Source organism: Cercospora kikuchii (genome assembly GCF_019650295.1).
Source record: "Cercospora kikuchii DNA, contig_00006, whole genome shotgun sequence".
Taxonomy (NCBI): Eukaryota; Fungi; Ascomycota; class Dothideomycetes; order Mycosphaerellales; family Mycosphaerellaceae; genus Cercospora; species Cercospora kikuchii.
The window spans coordinates 211,111-226,354 of NW_025408587.1; the positions used below are offsets into that span (position 1 = coordinate 211,111).

Consider the following 15,244-nt stretch of genomic DNA (forward strand, 5'->3'; position numbering starts at 1 on the left):
TAATCGAGAAGATGATCATCCAGAATCGAGTGTCTTTCGGCGGCGCATCGTCGTGTTCTGGACCGGATGAGGAAGCGTCCGGTGTAGTGTCCAGTTCCAAAGTCTGATGCTCGACATTTACTTTGCTTGCTCTGGGCCATATTGCCATCCTTCGTATGGTCGGCGCGAAGTTGAGAAATACTGTCGAACGGCCTTTTATTCGCCGTACCACACAGGCTCTTCCGCAGTCGATCTGGCCAAGTGATCAAAGGTCCTCCCGATAAATCGACCACGTATGGCTGCACTGGACAATGACCGTCAGTACCATGAGACTTCCACATCTTCATCCACGTTGTCAACCGACGCTACTGGACTCACCTCGGTCTGCCAGCACCAGAAGGCGCTTAGTGCGATGAATCAGAGAGAGCACATCTGTTATTGTTAGGCAGGGCTTTCGTCTACAGAAGAGCATTCGCACCAACTTCGGCGCTGAATAGACTCGGATGGTCGGGATGGTCTTCTGCTCCTTAGCGTGTCTGATATCCGGGGATATAAAGGTAGGCTGTGGGCCCGATTTCGGGAGCCGAGTTCAGAACATCAGTTGTGACCGTGCTCAGTCATCATCCCAGCCCTAGTTGAGAACTTCACAATTCTGGTCCAACTGAGAGCACCACTTGATTGTCACTTTCACATGGGATGCAGCAAGTGGGAGTTAGCACCCTATGGTAAAACCTAACTACCAATGGGAGTTAGACTATCGATCAGGCCTGGAGAGCGGCTAGATTCACGTTAGTAATTGACCCAGAACTGAGGCATTTACTGGGGTGACTTTAGTGCTGGGTCGCTCACGATCCTCGTAGGCTGTGGCAGACGAGAAACTGGGCAGACCGATCCCGAATCTAAACGCATGTAGCGAAGGGATAGGAGCATCGGGAGCGTCCTTCCACTCCGGACTCGACATCAACCCAGCTACAAAGTAGAGACTCAGAATGCTGTGTTGAGAATCCTCGTTCCTTGTTGGTCCTTACATACAGTACGTCTCGGAGCCATTATACCTCTTCGGCGGTCGGCATAGTCTCAGCTTGTACAAACATCGTGTCTCGAGCACCACAATCTATCTGAAGATTGATTCGTGATACGAGTCGGCTGCTCCTCCGAACGAAACACAGGCAAGCAATATTATTGCAATCAGCCGAAAGTCGCCTGGGACATCCTCTTCTAACACTGACGTACGCGCGAAAGCTATTCCCGACTGCGCTGTCGTTGATATGTCCACACCACCAGAGCCCATAGCGGTCGTCGGCGTCGGATGCCGCTTCCCAGGCGGCTGCAATACGCCATCCAAGTTGTGGGATCTCGTATGCGAGCAACGAGACATACAATCAAAGATCCCTACCGAACGATACAACAGTGACGCTTTCCATCACGAGGACGGATCGAAACCGGGATGCACCAACGTCAGTCATGGCTACTTCCTCGATGAAGATATCAGAGCATTCGACGCCGCCTTTTTCAGGATGAATCCAGCTGAAGTAGAAGCAGTGGACCCTCAACAACGTATGCTACTTGAAACCGTCTACGAAGCTCTCGAATTTGCCGGTATCACAATGGATCAGCTTCGCGGTACGGATACAGCCGTATACGTCGGGTGCATGACCAGCGACTATACTGAAATGCTCTTGCGAGATCCCCTCGACTTTCCAAAGTACATGGCACCGGGAACGGCCAGATCCATCTTGTCAAACAGAATATCGTACTTCTATGACTGGCATGGACCTTCTATGTCCATCGATACCGCATGCTCGGCAAGTCTTGTGGCAATCCACGAGGCAGTGCAAGCGCTTCGATCCGGCGTGTCTAGAGTCGCCTGTGCGGCCGGGTCCAACGCTATTCTGGGTCCGGAAAACTTCATCATCGAGTCCAAGTTGCAACTCTTGTCTCCTACAGGGCGAAGTCGCATGTGGGACGCTGCGGCAGATGGATACGCACGCGGTGAAGGAGCGGCAGCGTTGATCATGAAGAAGCTCTCCCACGCCCTTGCCGATGGAGACAAAGTCTACTGCATCATCCGAGAGACAGGCGTCAACTCCGATGGTCGTACGAACGGAATCACGATGCCTTCTGCGGAAGCACAGGCCGCGTTGATTCGGCAAACATATGCTCGTGCTTGCTTGGACCCGCTCAAGGATGGATGCCAGTACTTTGAAGCTCATGGAACTGGTACGCAGGCCGGTGACCCACAAGAGGCGCGTGCCATTCATGAAGTTTTCTTCCCTGAAACCCGAGATACAGCTGGAGCTCTTTACGTTGGGTCAGTGAAAACTGTCATAGGACATCTCGAGGGCGCTGCTGGCGTAGCAGGGCTCATCAAAGCTGCTGAGGCGGTGCGCAGAGCTATTGTGCCTCCGAACATGCTTCTGCAAAAGCTAAATCCAGCAATTGAGCCATTTTGCAAAAACCTCAAAGTGCCAACGCAGTCCTCACCATGGCCACACTTATCCCCAGATGCCCCAAGACGGGCCAGTGTGAACTCATTCGGTCTGGTGTCTATTCCCTGGTTGATATGCCGGTTGCTGACTTCTCAACCGCAGGTTTTGGCGGCACCAATGCCCATGCGATTATTGAAAGCTACAAAAGCCATCCAGCAATAGTAAAAGGATCGCCGATCCTTGACCTACCTCCATCACCATTGCTACTGTCTGCAAATTCAGACCTGTCCCTAAGGGCTCAAGCGACAGCACTCGCTGATTTTCTCGAGTGCAACGAGTCCATCCCTTTGAATGACTTGCTGTATACTCTACAATCCAAGCGGAGCCAGCATTCCGTGCGAACGGCCGTGTCAGCGACGTCTAGAGAAGATCTTCTCCGCAAGATCAGAGCCACCGCACAATCTAACGGCACAGTCAGCACCAGCGCCAGCATGACACAATCATCTTCTAGCTTCCGCTTTCTTGGTGTCTTTACTGGACAAGGTGCACAATGGGCCACGATGGGCAGTGAGCTGTTGAGGACCTCCTTGACAGCACAGCAATGCTTCGAGAGGCTCGATACTTCTTTATCTTCACTCCCAGACGCTCCAGATTGGACTCTCTCTGATCAATGCCGCGCTGGGAGTGACACCTCTCGACTTGACGAAGCGGCAATCGCACAGCCACTCTGTACTGCAGTACAGATCATGCTTGTCGATCTCTTAAAAGAAGCCGGTGTCAATCTGGTCTCAGTTGTAGGTCACAGCTCCGGAGAGATCGCTGCTGCGTACGCCGTGGGTGCTATCTCCGCACATGATGCCATCCGTATTGCCTATTACCGTGGCCTCAATGCCCCGCTTGCTAGAAGTCAGAATGGGCAAAAAGGCGCCATGATGGCTGTAGGCTTGTCGTACGAGGAGGCTTGCGAGCTTTGTGAAGGAGAATTCGCCGGACGTGTGGACGTCGCGGCGTGGAACTCAGATACAAGCAGCACCTTATCCGGCGATGAAGACGCCATCTTGGAGATTAAAGCTAGGCTCGAAGACGGAGATGTCTTCGCTCGCTTGCTCAAAGTCGATACCGCATATCACTCGCACCATATGGTGGCGTGCTCGGGCGCGTATACCAAGGCATTGCGAGCCTGCTCGATCAAGCCTCATCGTCCCAGAAGAGGTTGTGCATGGTTCTCCAGCGTCTATGGCGGACGCGTGCAGGGTGATCATCTCATTTCAAAGCTATCCTGCGAGTATTGGGTCGATAACCTGCTCAGCCCGGTCATGTTTCACGACGCCATCGAGACTGCGGCTTACGGAGACCTGCTCTGCAACGCTGCGATTGAGATTGGGCCACATCCGGCCTTGAAGACTCCTGTGACGCAAACATATCAGCGGACCATCAATCACCAACTTCTCTACTATGGAACACTTCTCCGTGGTCGTAACGACGTTGAAGCACTTAGCGAGACTTTAGGATCGCTTTGGATCCAGCTTGGATCCAACGCAGTGAACTTTGTTCAGTACAACCAGACTTTCTTCGGGACAAACCCGGGCCCCAAGCTGGTCAGACTGCCAGGCTATGTGTGGGATCATAGCAGACAATTTTGGAAAGAAGGACGCAAGTCACTGATGTACCGCATACAAAACGAGAAGTCGCACCCGTTGCTGGGCAAACGTGCTGTGGACGACCTGGACGAGGAAAAGCGTTGGGAGAACTACTTACGACTGCAGGACTTGCCCTGGCTTTCCGGACATGTTGTTCAAGGCCAGGTGGTGTATCCAGCTGCGGCATACTTGGTGATGGCACTAGTAGCATCCCGAACGCTGGTCTCGCCCGAACAGGTTGCTTTCTACGAACTTTTCGACGTGACGATTGAGGCCGCGATTCTACTTGGGGAGAATGATGCCAACGTCCAGACGTTGTTCACGCTGAACACTGTGGCAGTCAAGGATGATGCTTCACACTTTCAGGCTGAGTGGACCTGCCGCTCGGCATCCGGTGATGACAGCAGAGCAAAGTGGCGTGTCAATGCGAAAGGCAAGGTGAGAGTCTTACGGAACAGCGAACATGATGAGAAGCTACCTCCACGTATCGGACCTGCTCAGTCGCTATTGACTAGCGTGAGCTCGGAGAGGCTCTACGACAACATCGAAGGATTGGGTTTGTCTTATTCAGGGCACTTCCGACGTTTGGAAGATGTGAAGAGAAGGTCGAAATACGCCACGGCTACACTAACAGGCCTTGATACTACGGACCCAATACATCCAGCTATCCTTGACTCAACATTTCAGCCACTTATCGCTGCAATGGCTTATCCAGGAGATGGCTCCATGACCTCTGCTTGTGTACCGACTCACATCGGGCGCATACGAATTACCGGCTCTCAGCAGATGGCAAAGAGTGACAGGCGCTTGATCGTCGACACATTTGCGACGGCATCGAGTGCGCGGTCCTTCACTGGCGATGTTGAGTTGTACGATGCTGAGAGCGGAGATGCATTGATGCAAGTAGAGAGCATTACATGCACAACTTTGAGCCAGCCCGGCCCGAGTGACTACAAGGAGCTTTACACGCAAGACGTTTGGGAATTGGACATTGGAAGCGGTGTTACAATCGATCAAAACGGTCGGAAAGATGAGCCAGAGGAGCTGGATCTTCTGGTTTTCCAAGAGCGTCTGGCATATTCTTACCTCAGAAGGTTCTATGAAACATTTTCGGAGACCGAAGTATCCTCGATGGAACCGTATTTCACCAAAATATTTGAGTGGCTTGATAAACTTTTGCCACTCATCGCCTCCGGCCGACATCCTACTGTCAAGGCAGACTGGGCGGAGGACGATCACGAAGTGCTGCTGCAAGAAGCTCCAAAGTACCCTGACAGACCTGAATTGACATTGCTCCAGGCTGTCGGTGAGCACTTTGCGTCCGTTGCCCGGGGCGAGATCACCATGCTCGAACACATGATCAAAGACAATATGCTCGAGCGGACATACACGGAGATGGTCGGTGTTCCATACCTCACTTCTTCCATCGGTCAGGTGGCGCGTCAAATTGCCCATCGTTATCCTCGAATGAATATTCTCGAGATAGGTGCAGGCACAGGCAGCTTTACCAGTGGCATGCTACACGGCCTAGGGTCGACTTTCGACGCCTACACATATACGGATATCAGCTCTGGATTCTTCGAGAGCGCTGGAAAGCGCTTTGAGGAATGGTCTCACAAGATGGTGTTCCGGCAACTGAATATAGAAGGGGATGTTGAACCACAAGGTTATCGACACAACGACTATGATATGGTAGTGGCGGCGAATGTGCTACATGCAACCAAGTCAGTGAGTCAGACGCTGAACAACGTTCGAAAACTCTTGAGACCCGGGGGCTACCTCCTCCTAGTCGAGTGGACTGGGGACAACCTTGGTCGTTTCATGACCTACGCTGGTCTCCCTGGCTTCTGGCTCAGCGAGGACGGACGACATGACGGTCCCACACTTAGTAAGAGCGAATGGGACGAGCATCTGCAGCAGGCGGGATTCTCTGGGATTGATACCTGGATTCCAGACATGGCTGATGCTTCCAAGCACCTCAGTTCCCTTATGGTCGTGCAGGCGGTCGATCGAGACATAAACATAATGCGTTCTCCGCTCACGGCCAATGCAAATCCACTTACAGGACATGCTATCACGATCGTTGGCGGACGTACGACTGGACTCGATGAAGCGATCAAAGACTTGCTGACCAGCAGCTCTCTGGGTCCTGGTATTCATCTAGTCGATAGCTTGGCCGAATTGGCGGATGAGGAAGTTCTCCCAGCCTCGTTGATTTGCCTCGAGGATTTGGATAGACCGATCTTACAGGATCTTACAGAAGCCACTCTACGAGCCCTGCAACGGGTTCTGCCGAACTGCCGACACATAGTATGGGTTGGCCGTGAAGGCCGCTTTGCCAACTTGTCGATGGGGCTCTGTCGATCACTGGCCAATGAATATGGTCATGTGGCCTTGCAATTCCTAAAGGTCCATGATCCCAGCGACCCGAAGCTGTCTAGACCCATTGCTGAGTCTATGGTACGCACTATGTACTCTTCGATCTGCAGTCAAGCACCATCCTGGCTGTGGACTTCGGAGCCAGAGCTGGCGATCGATCAGCACAATCGGCTTTCTATCCCTCGAGTGTTCCCAGACACCGTCTTGAACGATCGTTTCAACGCTCATACACTGTCCATCAAAAAGTCCGTTCAACTCAATAGTCAGGCAGTCACAATCAAGTGTGCCGACGACGCATTTGAGATCAGCGAGGTTGACACAACCGAACAGCCGCAAATTCGCATCACGTATGCTCTGCTCCAGCCAATTAACATCTCAGGAGATAGCTACTTTGTCAGCTATGGGCGCGCAGCGCATCGAGAAGATGACATCCGGATGGTATTGTCACCGACATGTAGCTCATCGGTCCCCGTATCCAAAGATCACACCGTGGCTGTAAGCCACCACGCAAATGCAGCGAGCCACCTCCCAATCATTGCAAGCAGGATGCTCGTGCAGCGATTCTTGCAAAACTTTAACACAAATCGACGCCTGGCAATCAACGAGCCAGATGAAATTCTCGGGGCCGAGTTGCTGCGTGCCTGTGACGAGCACGGCATCAAGGCAGTGTGCTTTTCCAGCCAAGGGAAGCCAGGCTGCACATCATTGCATGCTCTGGCAACGAATCGGGTCCTAAGTCACGCCCTCCCTCGTGATGTGGCAGCTTTCCTTGATTTTGTACCTAATCAGAGGGCCCGATGGGCTGGAGTGCTCCCGGCTCGCTGTACCTATTTCACTGTCGAGGACCTCTGGAAAAGCGAACTCTCCTTCGAAGATTTCGCCAGCATCACGACCAAAGTCTTCCATGAGGATCTTCCAGGCGTTGAAATTGCCGATTTGGTACCTGTCTCCCATCTATCCAGCATTATTCCAGGAGATGTCTCATACTCCAGCGTCGTTGATTTCTCTGCAGCCACACATATCGATGCTCTACTGCCGCCTCCACACTACAGACAAGTGGTGCGTGATGACAGTACGTACTTCATGGTCGGCTGCGCAGGTGGTCTCGGTCGCGCCGTCTGCTCGTGGTTAGTGGACCAAGGCGCACGATATCTCGCACTTGTCAGCAGGAATGTATTGTCAATCGACAAAGCTTGGCTGAGCGAGATCGAAGGGAAGGGCGCGAAAGTGCAGCTGTGTCAAGCCGATGTATCAGACATGGACTCGCTGAGTTCGGTCCTCTTGAAAGTCCGAACAGACATGCCACCAATCGCGGGTGTGGTACATGCCGCCATGGTCTTGAAGGACAAGGCTTTTGGGGGATGCAACGTCGACGACTTCGCCACTGTGTTCGGGCCAAAAGTAAAGGGCGCCCTGAATTTGCACTCCTTGTTCATTGATGAACCACTGGATTTCTTCATCATGTTCTCGTCGATCGCAAGTCTACTGGGCAGTCCGGGACAGTCAAATTATGCTGCATCAAATTTGTGCATGACGGCAGTTGCGGCAGAGCGACGAGCCAGAGGACTCAGTGCCTCTGTCATCCACATTGGCGCGGTGACAGGACTAGGCTACGTCCTGAACTCTGACATTGAACGCAAGTTGCTGACAAACTACGATACGCCAATGCCTATCAGTGAGCCAGCATTCTTGGACATCTTCGCACAGTCGATCTTGATCGGAAACCCCGATTCAGGCCACTCTCCAGAAGTCATCACTGGAGTGCCGCGTTACAACCGGGATACGGTATCAGAGAGCAAATACGGGACCAATCCTAGGCTATCCCACCACATGGTCGAGCAGACGACGTCCAGAACCGAAGCTTCTGCTACTACTGTCAGTGTCCGCCAGTCAGTGGATGATGCCCAGAGCCAGGACGAAGCAGCTCTAATTATTCAACGCGCCTTCTGCGCGAAGATGGAGAAGACTCTGCAAATGCCGGCAGATGCTATCGACTGTGCTCAACCACTTATGAATCTCGGTGTTGATTCTCTTATCGCCGTCGAGATTCGTTCCTGGTTCTTGAAGCAGCTGGACGTCAGTCTCCCTGTCCTCAAGATTCTGGGCGGTAGCTCTGTTGGTGACATATGTTACGAGGCGGCTTCGAAGGCCTTCGCCGCCTCGAGCAGGACGCGTCTTGACTCAGCAGACCACGAAATACCAGTATCGCCGCCAACTACGTTCCTCAGAACTCCATCGGACAAGCAAGACGATTCCAGCTCAGAATCGCGCGAGGATGTGCGGTCTAGTCCACCTAGCAGCGTTTCCCAAGACTCGGAAACCGAGAGTACCGACCGCGAAGGACCACTTGGATACGAGCAGAAGAAGATATGGTCTGCAGTGGAGACCTACCAGGACCCTACGTTATGCAATCTTGCAGTCAACTTCAAAATAGCCGGCCAGCTGGATCTGGTCAAGCTCGAACAGGCCGGTCAACAAGTAGTCCAACGACATGAGATCTTGAGGACTAGATTTGAACAAGATCCGTCCACTGGCGAAGTAATGCAGTACGTTATGGCGCACAAGAGCACTCGACTAAACGTCGATCCAACTTTGACGCCGCAGGCGGCTTTCGATGCCGTTCGCTCTCATGTCTTTGATCTGAGTGCTGGAGAGACCATGAAGGCGATCGCTGTCCCGAATGAAGGCCATGTTTTCCTCGCGATAGCGTGGCATCATCTCGTCTTTGATGGTTTCAGTCCAGTACCATTCCTGCGAGACTTAAACATTGCCTACTTTGGCGGAACTCTACCACGTCTGAAGTATCAGTATCTGGACTTTGTTCATGATCAGTTGCAAAAAGTTTCTCAAGTCCAAGACCGTTTGGCGTACTGGACTTCAGAATATCGACACCTACCGAGCACAATTCCTCTGTTCCCATTTGCGAAGACGAAAGTGCGTCCGACGATATCGTCACAGAGACCGAAGCCGCGACCAACTGTGGAGAAAACTTTGTCCGCTCATCTTTGTGCCGCTATCAGGAGCGTTTCTCGAAACGTTGGTGCTACGCCGTTCCATGTTTACTTGGGCGGGCTTCAGGCCCTCTTCTACAGCATGCTCTCCGTGCAAGACGTATGTATAGCAATCCAGGTCAACAATCGCGAAGCAGAGTCCGACGACAATATTGGAGAATTTGGCGATCTGCTGCCCATCAAGTTCCAAACCCAGGATGATTTCGCACAGCAGGTTCGACATACCAGGGACAAGCTGCAAGCAGGGCTGCACGCCAATATACCACGTCAACTCATCATGGCCGCTCTGGAAGGACCGGAACTGCATCGTCATGGGTCGCTCTTTCAGGTTTCAGTCAATTACATGCCCAGCCCAGTACAGGACATAACGCTAGGTGGGCATAAAGCCGAACTCTTGAACTACAATCGGGTCGGTGGATACGATCGCGACCTCGATTTGGAGTTGCAGGACGTGGGCAATGGTCGCATGCTCTTGGTCCTGCGAGGCCGGCAGGACTTATATGATGAAAGTGGCATACAGACACTATTGACTGTCTATGAGCGCATTCTTTCAATGCTCGTAGAGGACACGTCGCGATCCGTCTCGGAGCTACCTATATCCTCCACACCGGGCGACGATCTGTCCTTACGTGAGTAGAGTTGTAAGATAGCGATAGCGCCTCAAAATACTCACTTCAACATCGATTCATACCTCGACCGCCAGAACGAATCAACCGCCTCATCTACATATACAAACTCGCCGTCGCACAAATATCCCTCTTAATCAACTCCTGACACTTCTGCATCTTCGTAAACAACGTCGGATCCCCAATAATCCTCGCCGCGTTCTTCACCTCTCGACACGTCTCATCCAACCTCGTAATAACCCTCACAATCGTCCCCTCCAACACATCCGTCAAATCCGTAATTCTCGAAAATGGCATTCCTCTCGCCCATTCGTATACGACTTCCACAAGACCGAATCTTGGTCTCGAGACGAAGTCGTTGCTGTCATCCGATGAGAGAATGACTTGATGGAGTGTTTGGTACTGATTGACTTTCTCCGCGATGGAGATGATCATTTCTTGACCTTTCTCCAGTTGAGGTGTGAGATTTGGGACTGCGTCAGTTTTTTCCTGAAAAACGAAAGATGAGAGTAAAGCGACGATTTCTTCTGGTTCGTAATCTGCTAGAACGTTCTCGAGAACGAGTTCTGTGAGGACAAGTTCATCTGCTGAATGGATTTCGCAAGCGACTTTGCCTTTGAGTTCGACGCGGGAGTTTGAATCGATGAAACCGAGGTCTTTGAGGACTGAGATGCGTTGTTCGTAGTCGGGGAGGAGTTGGAGGTTTTGGTCGGACATTAGTTGGCGGATTGAGTTGATTTTGTCGCGGATGATCCATTGGTCGTGGGCCATGGCGAAGTGTTTGGGGAGGTTGGGGCAGTGGATGCATTCGCGGTCGGATGCAATTGCGGCTGCTTGGGAGCGTTGGTCGAGGAGGGTGCGGATGTTCATGTCTTTGAGGTATTTGTAGTAGTCGAGTTCGTTCCATGTTGAGGAGGTCCAGGAGGAGCATGTGGTGAGGAGTTCTGTTTTGGCTTTGGCTAATGCTTCTGGGTCGCGTTGCAGGACACCACTGACATCCATTTGAATGTGTGATCCTGTCAGGGCTTCGATGTTATCGAGAGGTATCGTCACTGTGCGCAGCTGCATTTCGTTCTCTGATTGTGGAAGGTCGATGAAGCGTCGGCGAAAGCGAGGTAGGAACGGTAAGAAGTCTGCGTCCTGTCGCTTGCGCTGGTTGCGATATAGCACTTCCAGCACTTGCACTGTTGGAGGAGATCCTTTGCTAGCGCCGTCCCGAAGCAAGACGCCAGCTGTGCGAACATCATTGCGTCCTTTGAAAACGATCAAGCGCTTAGGCTGGAACATGCGACGACCAACAGGCGTGGACAGCATCATCAGATGAAGACTGGCAGTAAGCTTTTCGAACTCGACAGCAGCGGCCTGGCATGCATCAATGTCCTTGTCACAAATGTCGCATGGCTCTCTAACCACTTTTTCGAGGTCTGCTTCTGACAACTTGATCTGCTTCTGATGCTCAGGCAGGAGCGCTTGAGTGGCATTCTCAGAGAACGATCGCTTGATCATCTCTTCGATCTTGAGTGCCTCCACACGTAGCAAGTTCAGAATCATGTTGTAGGTCAGGCGGAATTGTGACCTTAGCTTCGTTGGCTCGCCCAGCATCATTTGTCGCAGACGACCAGCTGGAGGTGCTTCATCTGCTCCAGGACTGACCAGTATGACGTACCCAACAGTATCGAGACCTCTTCGTCCAGCACGGCCAGCCATTTGCGTGTACTCTCCAGGAAGCAGATCTCGGAAAGACTTGTTGTCATATTTGCGGAAGCCAGAAAATATGACTGTCCTGGTTGGCAAGTTCAGTCCCATAGCAAAAGTCTCGGTTGCGAACAAGACCTTGACGAGAGTCTTGGAGAACAGAATCTCGACGCATTCTTTCACAATCGGAAGCATTCCGCCGTGATGCACTGCGATTCCTCGCGAGAGCAGTTCCCGAGTTCTCCGAATTTGAGGCAATGTACGATCGTCCGGTTTCAGGCGTGCCAGCGACTTCTCCAGAATCATGTGGATGGCACTCTTCTCTGCGGCGGTACAGAAGTCCAGGTTCGAGAGCGCATCTGCGTTCTCCTCGCAACGCTTCTTCGAGAACACAAAGATCGTGCATGGTAGCAGATCTTCCTTTCTCAAGTGCTGTACAAGATGCACCCAGATGTTTCTGTCTTGCGCTGCAGTTGTACGACCTCCACCACGTCCAGTGCGGGCAATGTTGCCTTGGCCACGGGTTGCAGGTGCACCTCTACCACGTTGCTGTGGACCACCGCGCTGATTACCGCCGCCTCGTTGCTGACCTCCACGGCCTTGCGGAGCGCCACGTCCTCCACGCCCACCTCGACCTGCTGCGACTGCTGCCTCCTCTTTCTCCTTCGCTTTGGCCTCTGCTGCAATGATCTTGTCTCGCCCGCTCATGGCGTCGTTAGCATCCTTCCAGCCCTTCTCGATGAAGCTCTTGTTTGCATCGACAATCTTGAACATCTTCTTATCTGCCCACAAGTAGTGCTCAAGCGGTACAGGACGCTTGGGTGTGGAGATGACATATATGTCCTTCTTCTTGGTACGGCCCACCCAAGAAGCGAACTCGTAAGTGTTTGGAACAGTTGCAGATAAGCAGATCAAGGTCACATGCTCCGGCAACATGATGATGACCTCCTCCCATACCACACCGCGCTCGGAGTCATTGACATAGTGGACCTCATCAAAGATGACAAATTCAACGTCTCGTACCAGATCTGCTCCGCGATAGAGCATACTTCGCAGAATCTCTGTCGTCATGATCAGGCAGCTAGCTTCGGGCCTAATCTGGACATCTCCAGTCAGAATGCCAACATCATCAAATTCCTGTCTGAAGTCTCGAAACTTCTGGTTGCTAAGTGCTTTGATCGGTGAAGTGTAAATGGCCTTGGTCATGTGCTTAGCTGCAAGCGCGATGGCATATTCTGCGACTACAGTCTTGCCGGCAGATGTGTGAGCTGCAACGAAGACAGAATCGCCGTTCTCCAAGTGGTAGACAGCCTCCTTCTGGAAAGTGTCCAGCTCGAATGGCCATTCTCGGGCCATTTCCGGCACAAGTTCCCGGAAGTTCGTGATGTCGCGATTAACGTCAACCATATGTGCCCATTCTCGCCCGCCTTGCTTGTTACGCGCAACTGCGAGTGGACCATGTGCAGCCAAAGCTGGGAACTCCACAGGTAGGAGTGCATCGAGCTCTTCTTCGCCCTCCTCATCATCTTCATCAGCTTCTCCATTCTCCTTTGGAAGTGGCACTCCGTTCTGAAAAGCCTCGGGAACGTCAGACTGCTCATCGAGAACTTCTTCGACTTCCTTGGCAGCCTCGTCATCCTGCTTTGGCTTTTCGTTGACACGCAAACCTCTGGAGAACCCCGGCGGGACTTCGAGCAAACCACCCTCTGCTGCAAAGTTGATAACCTTGTTTAGCTTGCTAGATTTCTTGGCATCTTCCGCGCCTTGCTGCTGCTGGATGAATTCGTCTTCGTATGCGGCTGTCGCTTCTACGGCATCAAGGCCGCCGGGTGCAAATGGGTAGAACCCTGCGGCGCCTCTGACGAAGTCGGCGCGATTCGCTGGCTTGCGTAGAAGTGAAGTCGAGTTCTTTGCAGTGGCACTGTTGGCTGGCACAGTCACTTCCTTGTATCCAGTGACACGTCCTTCGAGACCTTCCCTCGTGAATCTGATTATCGTCCTCGTTTGAGTTGGGCCAAGTGCGAACAGCTCATTGTAGTTCGTAGGTGCCTCCCACCGCTGCTGTAGGCGGTCTAGCCATTCCGGGCTGAATGAGGTCGATGGGGTGAGGAATTGACGCTCGAGATCAGCCTTGACTTCTTCAGGCGACTTTCGAATGCGTTTTCGTGGTTTGGCTTGGTCGAGCAAGTCGTCAATGTCTTCATGTACGCTTTCTGATGACAGTGCCAGCCCTTCCAAGGCAGCGCTCAGCCCGTCCGCCATGTTTGTCGTGAACAGTTCCTTGTGTTGGTGGGGCACTTGGACGTTGTTTGGTGACGTTGAAGATGGCAAATGAAGCGAGCCAAGAGTTGGTCTTGGCAGTCGCGTCCTGCTGCTTCTTCACGCGCATATCTTGACTTTCCATCTACTGCTCATCCTTTTGTCTTTATGAAGCATCAATGTCATGGAATCAATATTGACCCGAGCGAAATCTACGATCATCTACAAACTTCTCTCAGCTTATCGTGGCTCTGGCTCATTCTACTACAGAAAAGACCTCTCACTTCAGCCCTCCAGAAATCAAGATAGACTGCCCAGTCATATACCCAGTCTTCGCCAGCATAGTCACGACATTCGCACACTCCTGCGTCGTTCCAGCTCTACCAACAGGGATGTTCTTCAAATCGCCCGGCGTGCCCTTCAAAAATTCCTCATCGGGAATCATGCCAGTCCCAGTAATCATCGCAGGCGCCACATCATTGCAAGTAATCCCATTCTTAGCCAACTTGATCGCAAGATTCTTTGAGAGGCCTTGGACACCAGCCTTAGATGCTGAGTAGTGGCAGCCATTTATGGACGTGCCACCTGCTGCGATACTAGAGATGTAGATGATACGGCCCCAATTCTTTTCCTTCATGTGTGCTACGGCGAGCTTGGTGAGAATGAAACTTGCTCGAAGGTTGACATTGATCGTGTAGTCCCATTCCTCGATGTCGATGTCGAGGATGTCGGAAGTACGTTTCCCATAGCCAGCATTCGCCACCAAGATATCAGGTCCTTGGCCATGTTCGGCCCGGATCTCATCGTACAGCCGCTTCAAGTCATCGTCTGAGGCCTGAAAGTACTGTCAGCGAGATGTTATACACGCAAGTCCGGACTTACTCACCATGTCGGCTTTGTGGGCGGTGAGCTTGCGTCCATTGGCGTTCGGCCTGAGTTCTTCTATCAATTGGTCGACTGAAGCTTTGTTTGACGAATACGTCAAAGCCAGAGCTGCTCCACTGGCGAACAAGTCTCGTGCACAAGCTGCTCCAATGCCGCCGCTTGCTATTTCTGGTCAGTCACCTGTCAATTGAATTCCGTGACGGGTGTCTAGAACCTCCGGTGATCAAGGCAAGCTTGCCGGCAATCTCATTGTCGACTGGCATCTTGATTGGAATCCTACCTCTAACGAATAACGAGAAGGGGGTACAGAAAATGGATATTACACAATCTGCAATATCAAT

At 52.2% G+C, this 15,244-nt stretch overlaps 3 protein-coding genes across 3 annotated transcripts; 1 reads left to right on the forward strand and 2 right to left on the reverse strand.

The window, feature by feature from the left end:
* Positions 1-1,247: 1,247 nt before the first annotated feature.
* On the forward strand, positions 1,248-10,075 carry CKM354_000902600 (uncharacterized protein; the record flags this gene model as incomplete). Its single annotated transcript, XM_044804430.1, has 2 exons — positions 1,248-2,517; positions 2,571-10,075. 2 exons carry the CDS (start codon positions 1,248-1,250, stop codon positions 10,073-10,075), a joined length of 8,775 nt encoding a protein of 2,924 aa, XP_044660365.1.
* An 85-nt stretch (positions 10,076-10,160) lies between these two features.
* Positions 10,161-14,021, reverse strand: CKM354_000902700 (SKI complex RNA helicase subunit SKI2; the record flags this gene model as incomplete). Its single annotated transcript, XM_044804431.1, has 1 exon — positions 10,161-14,021. One exon carries the CDS (start codon positions 14,019-14,021, stop codon positions 10,161-10,163), a length of 3,861 nt encoding a protein of 1,286 aa, XP_044660366.1.
* Positions 14,022-14,298: 277 nt separating this feature from the next.
* Positions 14,299-15,166, reverse strand: CKM354_000902800 (uncharacterized protein; the record flags this gene model as incomplete). Its single annotated transcript, XM_044804432.1, has 3 exons — positions 14,299-14,853; positions 14,905-15,065; positions 15,118-15,166. 3 exons carry the CDS (start codon positions 15,164-15,166, stop codon positions 14,299-14,301), a joined length of 765 nt encoding a protein of 254 aa, XP_044660367.1.
* Positions 15,167-15,244: the final 78 nt, after the last annotated feature.